This window comes from Lepisosteus platostomus, chromosome 11, assembly GCF_059453375.1.
Source record: "Lepisosteus platostomus isolate fLepPlt1 chromosome 11, fLepPlt1.hap1, whole genome shotgun sequence".
NCBI classification, from domain to species: Eukaryota; Metazoa; Chordata; class Actinopteri; order Semionotiformes; family Lepisosteidae; genus Lepisosteus; species Lepisosteus platostomus.
This window is the reverse complement of record NC_142621.1, coordinates 21,053,678-21,066,770: the sequence shown is the minus strand read 5'-3', so window position 1 is coordinate 21,066,770 and position 13,093 is coordinate 21,053,678. Positions and strand designations below refer to the sequence as shown.

At 38.4% G+C, this 13,093-nt stretch overlaps 1 protein-coding gene across 8 annotated transcripts in view; it reads left to right on the top strand.

The window, feature by feature from the left end:
- The window catches only part of cdc14ab (cell division cycle 14Ab), an 82,844-nt gene that overhangs the window by 32,716 nt on the left and 37,035 nt on the right, over window positions 1-13,093 (top strand). For all 8 annotated transcript variants that reach the window (XM_088598860.1, XM_088598867.1, XM_088598861.1 and 5 more), the window contains 2 exons: window positions 6,705-6,771; window positions 11,149-11,211. In XM_088598860.1, coding sequence (XP_088454986.1) covers window positions 6,705-6,771; window positions 11,149-11,211 — 130 coding nt within the window. The remainder of the gene's footprint in view (window positions 1-6,704; window positions 6,772-11,148; window positions 11,212-13,093) is intronic.

Below are 13,093 nucleotides of genomic sequence, written 5' to 3'. Positions count from 1 at the left end.
CCATATATACTGTAGATAGAGCCCCGATTCTTGTGTTAGAACTTTTGTTTTGTAGACATGCTTTACCTCAGGTGATCTGTGAGTCTTAATCTGGGTTTGGAAAGATTAGAAATCAAATTTAGAAGTTCTGCTCTTTCTAGCCTATGGCCTATATTGGGCTGTTGTGGCCTGAGATGCCCGGAGGAAAGGCTAGGGTGGAGAGCAATAGCCTGATGTTAGAATTAAAACTGGTCATGATTAAACATGCCAGTTATTTTCAAGGCCAGCAAGAGTTGTTTGCTCTTGCTAATCCCAGGTTTTTTTTATGGAGTGATTAGGTAAAACAGCAGCACTCAACAGCTTTTGAAGCAATTTCACAAACTCAGTAGCACCTTCTAGCTCATTTCCGGCCAGGCCATTTCTTCCATTCTTGAAATGAATATGGTAAAATAAGGGATGAATTTGTTATAACAATTAAATGGAATGAAAGATGTTGGGAGTTTATTCTTTTAATGTTGGTGGACCTGGATCTTAAATGATGTGCTTTCTTTGTAGTAGATCTCTGGTGATTATGCCATCCACCCACTCTGGTGTTGTTTCCAGTTCTGGTAGTTGCCAAACTAAAGGAGGGAGGGGTGGTGGGTACCTCTATTAAAATATGATGCGAGAGGCCCCACCACCGAAAGCAAAAAGCTGGCAAAACAATGAAACAGCAAGTGTAAATTGTAAAACATCCATGGGGACATGCATTTACTTTAAACTATTTCCATATTACAAATTGCCAGGCATTCTCGGATGTGCTTCTTCGCATTTTGCTTGAAAGGTCTTGATGTTGTAGATTGGCAGTAAGACACGCATCCTAAATAAGATGGCACAATGTGAGCACAGAATCCGATTAATTTGATAAAGCCAAACAGCATTATCTTTTAAATGTAAAAGTACCATTTTAATTTGCATTTCAAAATCTTATTGGATATACAAATTTAGCACTTGCTTCGGGTCACATTCTTTGGAATTTATTTCAACATAGCTGTGAAATCTTAAGTACTCCAGCAAATAGATGGAACAAATAGGCTTCAGACAGAGGGATCTCTGGAGAAAAGGGACGGGCAAGGCAGACTTGGTTGGTCCTTTCAGTTTCTGGATTTAAACAAGCTGCATTCACATACATTTAGGCAGAAAGCATCTTTGATAACATGTAACATTACAAAGATTAAAAGCTGTTAAAAACAAAATGTTACTTGATGTAATAGAAATGAAAATGAACTTGGGTGGCACATTCTTATTCTCCTGAGCTGACGCCTGTCCTGAAAACAGTGCTGTCATGTGCGTTGGATAATACTTTCCTTTAGGCAGGTAGAGGATTGGTGTAAATGGCTTTGAAGTAACTGTAATTGCTCTGAAATGCCCTATGACCTGAAGTCTACCCTTGCCATCCTTAACAACTGTTGTATTTAATACTGCAGCTCCTGTCAGAGAAAAAGAACAACTGATTACAGACTTTGCAGAATCCCCAGCACTTAAAGTTAAAGTCTTTTGGGGCCACCGTGGTCATGAGTCTTGTGCAGTGATGAAACTTTCTTCCTCATTATGTAGTGTAAAGTTGACATGTGCTGTGCTTTTAACAGACTGTGACAGCCATGGCAGTTTTTAAATAATGTGGCAATGATAATGTAGCATGACTGTCATTTTCATAGGTCTGCCGATAGAAGGTGCACATTAGGGTACCCGAGACTTCTCTTCAGTGTAATCTTATTGATTATATAATTGAACAATTGGCCAGTATGTATTCTCTCGTGGGTGCAATTTGGTGGGTGCGCAATTTCACATGGATTGAATTAGTGGGTTGTGTATGTAAGATTATCCCTTAGTGGATGAAGTAGTATTTCTCTCCGGGGATGGCGAGATTGGGTGTAAGTCATATATTGTAGCAGTTGAGGGGTGGTGGTAGCCACTCTCTCTAAAACACTTTTTATTTTTTTAAGAAGAATTGTGCTCTTTTTGAGAAGCTTTTTGTGTAGCTCTACAAAAACACTTACTTGGGTTTACTGAAGATATAATATTTGTTGGGGCGATGCAATGAAACGTTTTTAGGTATTTTGTATTTTATGGGCTTGGTTATTTCATTTCAGCTCTGTTCAGAATTTAATTGAAATTATGTAATTAAAATTTTGAACTTAATATTTTATGTCTGTGTACTGTACGTTAAACGTGTACTGTACGTGTATTAAAGGAATAGTCATGCAGATCCTTCATGGACTCACATCAGAGAAATTGTCAAAGTCAACAGAAAGGCGATGGAAATGTGTTCTTGTGAATATGTACCGAACATTAGCCTGGACTTGTGGCTGTGCATGGTTAAGGTACTTGTGAACAAGAGCTCGCTCCCAGACTCGGTCCCCTGTTCTAAGTTCTAGAAAGTCCATGTGTATTAAAAGGACTTTTTTATTAGGAAGAGATGAGCATTTTCAGCCCAAGTCAAGACCTTGCAGTTATGGCAGAACAGATTTCACAAGCCTGTTGTTTCAAGCAGGTCTTCAGCAGCGTGATGCTCTTTAGTGGACTGAAGAGACCCTTTCTGTCAGTGTCAGCTGCGTCATAATACCAGTTATATATAGGGACTACAGCATTTCTTCCTAGTAGCCTTATCTTGTCAGATCTCGGATGCTAAGAATGGCTTGGCCTGGTCAGTACTGGGATGGGAGATCTAAGCTGAAAAACCCAGTTTGTGGTTGGTAGACTTCAAGGTGACACTCTTCCCACTGGAACAGGACTACCAAACCAGAGTCAGTATACAGTGGATGTGGACACTGTACTGTTCTTTGGATGAGATTTGATATCCTGACTACTTGGCCATTAAGATAATGTTGTAAAACCAGAGATGTACCAAATGTTCCCTTTCAGCTGGTAATTACTCACTTCTCTACCTGATCCCTGAAAGGTATCACCCAGGTGGACAGAGTGGGTCTCCCTATTAAATGTTTAAAGTACTAAATAAACTAATTATAATTATTAGGCACATTTTTTTTGTTTATGGTATTAGTATTTCTTTTTTTTTTCACAGTACATGCAGTTCTGACTTAAACGTGCTCCAGAATGACCAGGGCGGGGTCAAATGTATTTAATTAAAACTGAATTCTGTATTGAGCCCTGATTTTTCTCTACAGAGTGTTAAACAAGTGCACTTAAACCAGTACTGTGATGTTATTTTTTTTCTTTTTCTACTCCTGGAATTAAAGGTCGGGTAATCAAAATTTAGTACCTCTGTATTTTTAGAAAGATGGGTTTAATAAATATCCTCAAATCTCTTTAGTTATGGGTTCTAATGCCCTGGAAAAAGGGCAATGCATGATGCCACAACGCTTAAGGGCACTGAGGGAGGGGTGTGGAGTCCACAGCAGTACTGGAGAGGGACGGGGATCTCCTGACAAGTGCTGAAAGCACTACACACAGCCTGAGCTACAGAGGGAGGTCAGGGGGGAGGTGCTAAATCCTGAAAGCAGCAAATATTCATGTGGTAATAACCTAGAGCAAGATTAGGTGTCACAGTGAGTATCTTTTGAACTCTGTCCTATTTTCTAAGATTATATGAATAATAATAAGACATAATACACTACAATAATGTAACCAGATCAACAACTCAAGAAACATAATGTGCATACAGTTGTGAGAAAACATTTGTGAACCCTTAGGAATTATATGGATTTCTGCATGAATGGCTCCTAAAATGTGATCTGATCTTCATCTAAGTCATAATAATAAAGACAGTCTCATTTAACAAACAACAAACACAACATTTTACATTGCCATATCTTTATTGAACATATGGTTTAAACAATCAAGGTCATTGATGAAAAAAGGATGTGCTTCCTTATATTTAGTAACTAGTGGAAACTCCTTTATTGGCAATAACCTCAACCAAATGCTTTCTGTAGCTGCTGATCAGACCTGCGAGGTATTTTGGCCCATTCCTCTATACAAAACTGTTTCAGTTCATGTATATTTTTGGGATGTCTTGCTTGAACGGCCTGTTTCAGATCACACCTCAGCATTTCAATGGGATTGAGGTCAGGACTCTGACTTGTTCTAAAATATGGAATTTCCTCTGTTTGAGCCACTCTGTTGTTGATTTGCCCCTGTGTTTTGGACCATTTTCATGTTGCATTACCCAACTTGTTTTGAGTTTTAGATCACAGATGCCCTGACATTCTGCTGTAGAATTTTCTGATACAACTTGGAATTCATTGGTCCCTCAATGATTGCAAGCCGTACAGGCCCTGAGGCAGCAAAGCAGCCCCACACCATTATACTCCCTCCAAATATACTTTTCCCAAACATAACGCTGTGTACATTTACCCAAAAGTTCAACTTTTGTCTCATCTGTCCACAAAACATTGTTCCAGTAGTGCTATGGAGCATCCAGGTGGTCTTCAGAAAACTTAAGACGGCAGCAGTTTTTTTTTTAAAGCAGTGGTTTCCGCTGTGGTAACCTCCCATGAACACCATTCTTGTTCAGTGTTTTTCTTATGGCAGACTCATGAACACAGACGTTATCAAGTGCAAGAGATGCCTGCTGATCCTTAGCTGTCACCCTAGGATTCTTGTAAGGATTGTACGGTGTGCCCTTACACTGATCTCCTAGGGAGAGTAGCAACGGTGCCGAATTTCTTCCATTTGTAATCTATCTGCCTGACTGTGGACCGATGGAGGCCCAAGTATATATAAATCCTTCTGTAACCCTTTCCAATCTTATGAGCTTCAACAGCTCTTCTTCTGAGATCCACCGAGATCTCTTTTGATCAGGCCATATTGCACTTCAACAGAATTCTGTTGTGAAGAGCAGGTAACCAAAATTGTGTGATTTTTTTTTTATATATATACTGCAGGGCAGGTTAAACCCATACCTTTCAGTGTTCATTGGAACACCTGACTCCAATTACCCTCTTTTCAAGATGTCATTATCCTAGGGGTTCACATACTTTTTCTATCAGTGACCTTGATTGTTCAAACCATTTGTTCAATAAAGATATGATTATGTAAAATGACAATGTCTAAATTTATTATAATGACTTAGATGAAGATCAGATTACATTTTAGGAGCCATTCATGCAGAAATCCAGATAATTCCAAAGGGTTCATAAACTTTTTCTCACAACTCTATATAGGGAAAACATTGATTCCAGTTTTATTTCAGATACTTGTATTCTTTGGAAGTAATGCAATGATAGTTCAGGCTGTAAAATTGCCGACATCCTGTCAGCTTGCCTGTCTCGTGACCAAGAAGAGCTGCATTTACAGCTGGAATGTGTCCTTTCTGTTAACCCTTTCTTGGATGATCATTGGAAGAGGTTTATTAGAGACTGCCTCCAAATGGTCCACATTCAGCCTGTAATCTTGTTGTTTTTTTTGTCGAACATCCTAAGCTTATAGCACCCAAACTCCTTTCCTAAGAAGCCCCACAGATGGACCTTTATCTCCAGGACTGCAGACCTCACTCTACTAATGTCCTGTTAGGGAACTTTTTCTGGGGTCAGAAAAGTACTCCTTGATACATTGGCACAAGCTGCCTAAAACATCTAAAAAAAGATGAGAAAGTCCTGTGATCTTTAGAGTGGATTGTAAGATGTTCCTGAGCTGTCTGTCCTACTGCATATTGTGTAAGGGAAATGTAATTCTTGAAGCTATAACTGTAGCTCTTCAAAAGACAAGGCAATAACTACACTTGAATGAACTTCAGTGATCATATCCTGTAGAGTGTGAAGAAGTAGGAATTTATAAATGTTCACTGACAAACATTAAGTTAATTCAGTTAGAAATGTGCCAGTTTATTCAAATGTAGGCAGTAAATATAAGTAGCATTCTTCTCTGAAGTGTGGATTCATGTTCTTGAATATGATGGTCAGGAAAGAATTCTCACAGAAGTTAACTTAAGTACCAGGAAGCTTTTGTTCCTTTGGCAAATATTGAAATTCAAGTCCCACTCCATTTTTAATTCCAAGGAATATTACTTATCTTTTGACTGCTGAGAAATTAGATTGAGGTAAGGGCCACCTTCTGTTCTTTTATAAATACCATGGTCATTTCCAGATGATCTCTTAATCTGTGATTAAACCTTTCACCAAGGTGAAACCTGCTGACACATAAACATCATGGTGTTTTCTTTGTCCTACACTGGATAATGACAGTGCTCATGCCTTCATTTTTTAATTCCAAAAGAAAGTGAGGATGTGTTGTTTGAACAGCTGCTTTGGAGCCAGTGAGAACCAAAGAGAAGACACTCCGCAGTGATGTGGCAACCGCATCTCTCCCGGGAAGGCGTTAGGTGTGATGCTGCATGTAACAACTGTTCAGTGCCAAAGTAATGCATGAATATATATTTTATTGAATATCACTGGAATTTTGTCCAGTATATTTTACTTTAAATGGTAAATCGGTGGTAAAAGAAAATAAAACGTCTGCTGAAAGCTTGGTATGCAAACGTCCAGCATGGTAAAACTTCTTGTGGTCTGTATGAATCACTGGCAAAGAAAAGTAAATACACAAGAACAGCATGGTGTGAGGCCCTGGGGAAACAATACATCTTCACAGAGGCTATTAATCCCAACTGCGGAGTCAGGTGGGTTTGCGATCAGTTGAAATGGTTCCCCAGGCTGAAGTCCATGCCTGCAGCTGTCAGTCCTAAGAAATATTCAGTCTGAATAATGGAGTTTTCTTTCAATTTTCAGGGATGCTTCATTTGGAAATTGCACATACAATCTGACAATTCTCGATTGTTTACAAGGCATCAGAAAGGTAAGGGAGACTAAACATTATTTTTGTTTGCTATTTAATGTAATAAACATACAGTAGCATTCCAGTCATAATTTATCTGTGTCTGTTATTGATCCAGACTTCTGTGAAGTTCCATTAATTTTGATCCTCGTCTGCCACTGAAGTACACTCCATTGTGGGTGAACCAGACGGCACATACAGTGCCTTGCGAAAGTATTCGGCCCCCTTGAACTTTTCAACCTTTTGCCACATTTCAGGCTTCAAACATAAAGATATAAATTTTTTATTTTATGTGAAGAATCACCAACAAGTGGGACACAATTGTGAAGTGGAACGAAATCTATTGGATTTTTGAAACTTTTTTAACTAATAAAAAAATGAAAAGTGGGGCGTGCAAAATTATTAACTTAATATTTCTCTTGGCTATTTTCTGCTGAGAGCTAGGTGTTTTCCCGAGGCCATCATCTATAAAAGTGGAGACAGACTGAGATTGGCTACCTACCAAACTGCCACAATCCGATCACATTTACACCCAACACACACTTATAACCAAAATCAAAATGTCCACCAAAAAAACAATGGAAAAGTAATTGCCTGCTTTTCCAAAAAGTATTTGATTCAATTTGGCATAAAGTTCTGTTTTACAAACTTATTCAAAGTGGTGTACGAGGAAAAGTCTATGATGTAGCTGAGTCAATGTATTCAGAGAACAAGTGCGCAGTGAAAATCAGTAACAGAATCTTTCACTCAGGGTCATGAGGTGATACAAGGCTGCAGGCTGAGGTCAACACTGTTCAATATCTAGCAGCATATGTGAAAGAAAAGTCTGCAATGCCTGGCCTCACAGTACAAAAAATAGATATAGTTTCTACTCTACGCTGATGACATGTCTGATGACCAAGAGAACAGTTATGATTTTCCAGAAAAAAAAACAGATCTCAGGGAAACCAGTACCATTTCACCCTGAACAACACACTGGCAGACACAATCAGCTATACATGCCTCAGAATGACAATCGGTTCATCTGAGAGTTTTGACCTGGCAGTGAAGACACTGAAGGAGAAGGCATGCAGGGCTTTCTATGCCATTAGAAATGTAAAACATAATGTTTTATATTTTTTATGGAAATGTCCAATAAATGTTTGTACTATAAATGTGTTTATTATATCTGCTTTGGCAACACTGAAATTCATCGGACATACCATTAAACCTATTTGCATTGGAAATTATTTAAGAGAAGGCTAAGGGTCATTTGTAAATGGTGTATGTGTTTTTAAATTCAAAATTGTATTACCGTTCTGTGGTTAGTGACTGTAGTCCTATCAGCAAATCGCAATGATCTCCAAGATCCTATGTCTACAATTAGTAAAAAGTTTATTTTGCTTATTCTTCAGTAAGATATGTTTCATCATCAGCATTATTTTTACTTACTTGACAATTTTAATATAGTTTTGCTATATGGTAGCAAAAAGAAGGCATTAGGTTTGCTTGCAGTGCTGCTAAACCTCTATAAATATGTAACCTGTTTAAATCCATGTCAATCTCCTTTTGTGATCTCTTTGTGGATGGACACAACAACAAAAAAAGGTCAAATTGCAGGTAATCTGCATATTCTTCCTCACATTAATCCACAGTTTGCCCAGTTTACCCTGCCTTTCTCTGCAGCTTTTACAGCTTTAGAAAGTACACACAAATTCCTAAGAAAAATAGAAGCTCTTCCGCTTAACTATGTTCTAGAGTCAGTTTCCCCTTTGGTACTCCCCACTATTCGTCATGGCCTTGTTGTTAAGGCTGAATTACCATTTGCACCAATGCTCCTTAGTATACGATGACCAGGGATTCAGTCTTACCGTTTGACTCCATATAGAAAGCTCTTCCTGGGACGATTAGGAGGTCAAACAGACCAACAGAAGTGGCTGAAAGACCAGCCCACATTGTTTTATTCTCATGCCCATAGCCTCGCGAAGTGATAGGGAAAGGTGTGGAAGGGAACTATATTACGTGTTCCCTGCGTGTTTTGTATATAATGAATTCACTATTACTTATTGACTTAAATTAGTATAAGCCTGATCAAACTCAGTCTCTTAGTTCCTTTATGGAAGATAATGTCACTGCCAAGAGTAATTCATAGTTAATGTAGCTAGCACCAAAGTGTCAGTGTTTGCTGAGAACCATTTTCAGTTTGAGACATAACTTTAGTATACCTCAGAGAGATAAGAAAGTGGCAATACTCTTCAACCCTTAAAGCAAGAATATTTAGCATCTTCTTGTGAAATATAGCCAGTGGTGGTGTAAAAAAGTACCAACAATTTTTCATTCAACAATCATGTAATTTTGGGATTTTTTTTTCAAATCCCCTGACCACTTGTGTAATGTCAGTAGCCATTATACACCCATTTATACACATTTATACACCCTTACTCTGAGAGCCCCCCTAACATCATCCTTTGTGTTCTACTCTTGGGCACTCTCGGTGCTGTACCTGTACTGCCAGCTTTCCTTGCTCTTAGTCTCTCTGCTGCTCATCAGGAGTGTGGTGCTGGTATCATGACCACAGAGTATTCCCTGGATACCAGCACTGTGTCACTGGTTTATTCTTGACAAATCCCACTTAGATTAGCTTTCTATTGTCATTTGGAAGAAATAATCCTTAGTAGATGTAAGTCTTTATAAATGTGGTAAATTCACATAGTTTGTTTTGCCCAGCGCACATTACTCAAAGGACAGAGCCTAGGCTTTTCATGAAGATTCTTTGAAATAAGTCCAATAAAAAAAACAGAACTGTATTTGGAAAGCAGCTGGTGTAAATATGTAGGACACATTAGATCTCTTAGTGAAAAGCAACACTTTTCCTGTCTGTAGTTTATCTTATTTTCTGTGTGCAAACCAACAGGAACTGGATTGAAAGATCAGCTGTATAGCAGCCTGTAGTGTTGCACAACAGATTTTGTATGCTTCTTTAATAAGAGTTAATTGAGGCTTCTCTCAAATTGGGTGGATTTAAGATTGGGAAGAGGAGTTTATAAGGAGTTTATTTTTAGATTAATGTCACCAGAAGAGTTGGGAGAATGTGTTAAATTGGTTTTATTGGTATCCAGCTGGTTTCACTCATTAAACTGAATTGGTCTGAAAACTCACAGATATACCCATTCTCCAGGACCTGGGTTGTTCAGTCCTGTCTTTGACTGGATTCATTGGGCCTGAAATTCTTAGCACAGGAAAAGGGTTAAGCTAGAGTATGTTACATAACCAATATCTAAGAGTGCACAGCTGATGCTGAGGGCCCTCAGAACCAGCTGTCATCACAGGAGACTCCTGGGCTGCACAGGCAGTCTAGAGATTCAGTATGTCCCTACTAGACAGTGTGTCCAGTTCTTAAAAGGTTTTGCTGAGGTTATTGGCAGTATCTGTGTGGACATTTTTTATTATAGCTACTGATAGTGATAATATCCCCCACATGGTTTCAGACCATTTTATTAAAACAAGGAGATCTTGAATTTCAAGCCTCCTATACATCAGATCATCTGCAGTGTTGAGCAGCTCCTGCTGTCCCACTGCAGTCACAGGGGTGCACAATGAAGTCACTGAAGGACACATGGGGAGGTGTGATGTGCTGCAAGTTTTATGTCTATGCCAGAGGATCTGTGCGTTCAGATTTCATGTGTTTAGATTGTGTAGTTCAGTGCTTATCTGACTGGAGTGGTCGTCCTAAGATGGAGGCTTGTCAGACACATTCATTCACTTTCTTAATCACTAGCTCTAAAGTAGCAATAGTGTGTTCACTGATCAAGCCCTGCTTTCATAATTAAGAAACAAAAGTGTGTTCACCGATCAAGCCCTGCTTTCATGATTGCTAACATAAAAAACGTGCAACAAAATAATTTTGCCTGTTAAAATCTGTGATATTTGTTCATTATTTTAGGCTGACAATTTAGGATCTGCTGTTGGGATTTATGTTCAGACGTTTAACTCTTTACATATATTTAAATTTACTTTGTGTTAATAGACCTTTTACTGTTTTCCTGGTATGGTCTTCATATCAACAAGAAAATGTTGTGAAAGTACTTAACCACAACGGTGTTTTGAAATGAAAAGTGCTTGTAAGTTCATGAAAGATCATGTAACTGAGCAGAGCTTCACGTCAGACAGCAATACATTCCACAACAAGACTTTTGTGGAATGTATTTTATTTTTGCTTTTACAGGTCTTGTACATTTCATTTCTATTGTATGAATAAGTGTCTAAGCTATGCACCAGATTTTGTCCTTGTGCTTGTAACACTGGCTTTACTTGTTTTTAATTATAAGCCTTCTTGTTACATCTTGAGGTGTTACCTTGAGTGACCTTAGAATAGCTTGTACTTAACTTAACCTGTGTTGTACTTAACCTGTCTTTCAGGCCCTGCAACATGGCTTCTTTGACTTTGAGTCTTTCGACGTGGATGAGTACGAACACTACGAAGTGAGTTTGTTCTTCTATTCTCTGAGAGCAGGAGTGATTAAAATAATGCTACAATTACTGGGAAAAATGCTAAGTAAAACTGATGAAAGGCTCAGAAGTGTTAGGCCTAAGACAATTTATGACAATTTTTTTATTTTTTTTAATTGTTTGAACAATGACTACCCAGCCAAAGAAGGACTGGTATTTTCTGTTGTGTCTGAGCAATTTTTCTGATGGTCTGTCAGGAGGCAGGATAATAATAATAATAATAATTGCTTACACTTATATAGCGCTTTTCTGGACACTCCACTCAAAGCGCTTTACAGGTAATGGGGTCTCCCCTCCACCACCACCAATGTGCAGCATCCACCTGGATGATGCGACGGCAGCCATAGTGCGCCAGAACGCTCACCACACATCAGCTATTAGTGGGGAGGAGAGCAGAAAGTAATGAAGCCAATTCATAGATGGGGATTATTAGGAGGCCATGATTGGTTAAGGCCAATGGGAAATTTGGCCAGGACGCCGGGGTTACACCCCTACTCTTTTCGAGAAACGCCCTGGGATTTTTAATGACCACAGAGAGTCAGGACCACGGTTTTACATCTCATCCGAAGGACGGCACCTGTTTACAGTATAGTGTCCCCATCACTATACTGGGGCATTAGGACCCACGTGGACCACAGGGTGAGCGCCCCCTGCTGGCCCCACTAACACCTCTTCCAGCAGCAACCTTAGTTTTTCCCAGGAGGTCTCCCATCCAGGTACTGACCAGGCTCACACCTGCTTAGCTTCAGTGGGTTGCCAGTTGTGAGTTGCAGGGTGACATGGCTGCTGTTGAGGATACCATCCTCATGTCCTGTCATATTCCAAGACATGTCTCTGATATTGCTGCCCTTTGGCAGACTTTCTGCCTGTCACTATAAAACTCTGGTACAATCCAAAGACTGGGTCCTGTGTTTTTCAGGGAAAACATTATTGAGATTAATTATATCATTGCCTTATTAATAACAGAATATTATTTTATTTGCTATTTGCTATTTTTGCTTTCATCTTACAAAGTCATAAGGGGATGAAGTTTCAGGAATAAGGAGGATGGTATCAAATACACCCCTTAATAAGAACATGCAGCTTATTTCTTCAGTTAGGTAGTTAGTAGCTAATTAATCAGAGGACCTTATCAAGCCATTTTTTTATTTTTTGAACAATGTGTGTTTTGTTTTTATTAAGGTACAAGATCTTGCATGCATATAACAATAAGATGATAAGTTATTGTACCTCTAAACATACAGCACTCATCCCTCCCATTCTCAGTCCAAAATAATTAATAATCAGACATTTAGTAAAGTTCCTTCTTCTGAAAGAAAGAAAAAAACAATAAAATGAAATAATTACAAGATTAAGTAAGTATGTTACAAGGTATACAATATATATTTTAGCATCCAGGTTGTAGCCCTTTTATCTGTGATAAAACATGTTCAATATATAGTAGCAATCAATTACTTGAATTGATCACAGAAGGAACGGTTGACATGAAAATAACAAATTTCCCCCAGATTTTTTCAAATACGTTTCAAATCAGAAATCCAACTCTTATCTTAAATGCTGTTTTTCCAGTTCTGGGCTGTGTATTTGTTGGCATTTGTTGATAACATTTCCTCTGTATTGGCTACGCTAAATCTTCTACACAAGCCTGATTTACAGTGTTCTTCATATTTTTGTGTTTCTTTTTTAAACTTTTTATTTAAAGATGAAAGGATTTACAAATACAGTATGAAGTAAATTAATTAATAGCTTTTATCTTTCATTTTTGATCATTTTTTATATAATTAACTAGTTACATTAAGCCAGCATGGGTGCGAGGTTCTAGAAAAATATTTAGCAAAAACACAACAAAATACTG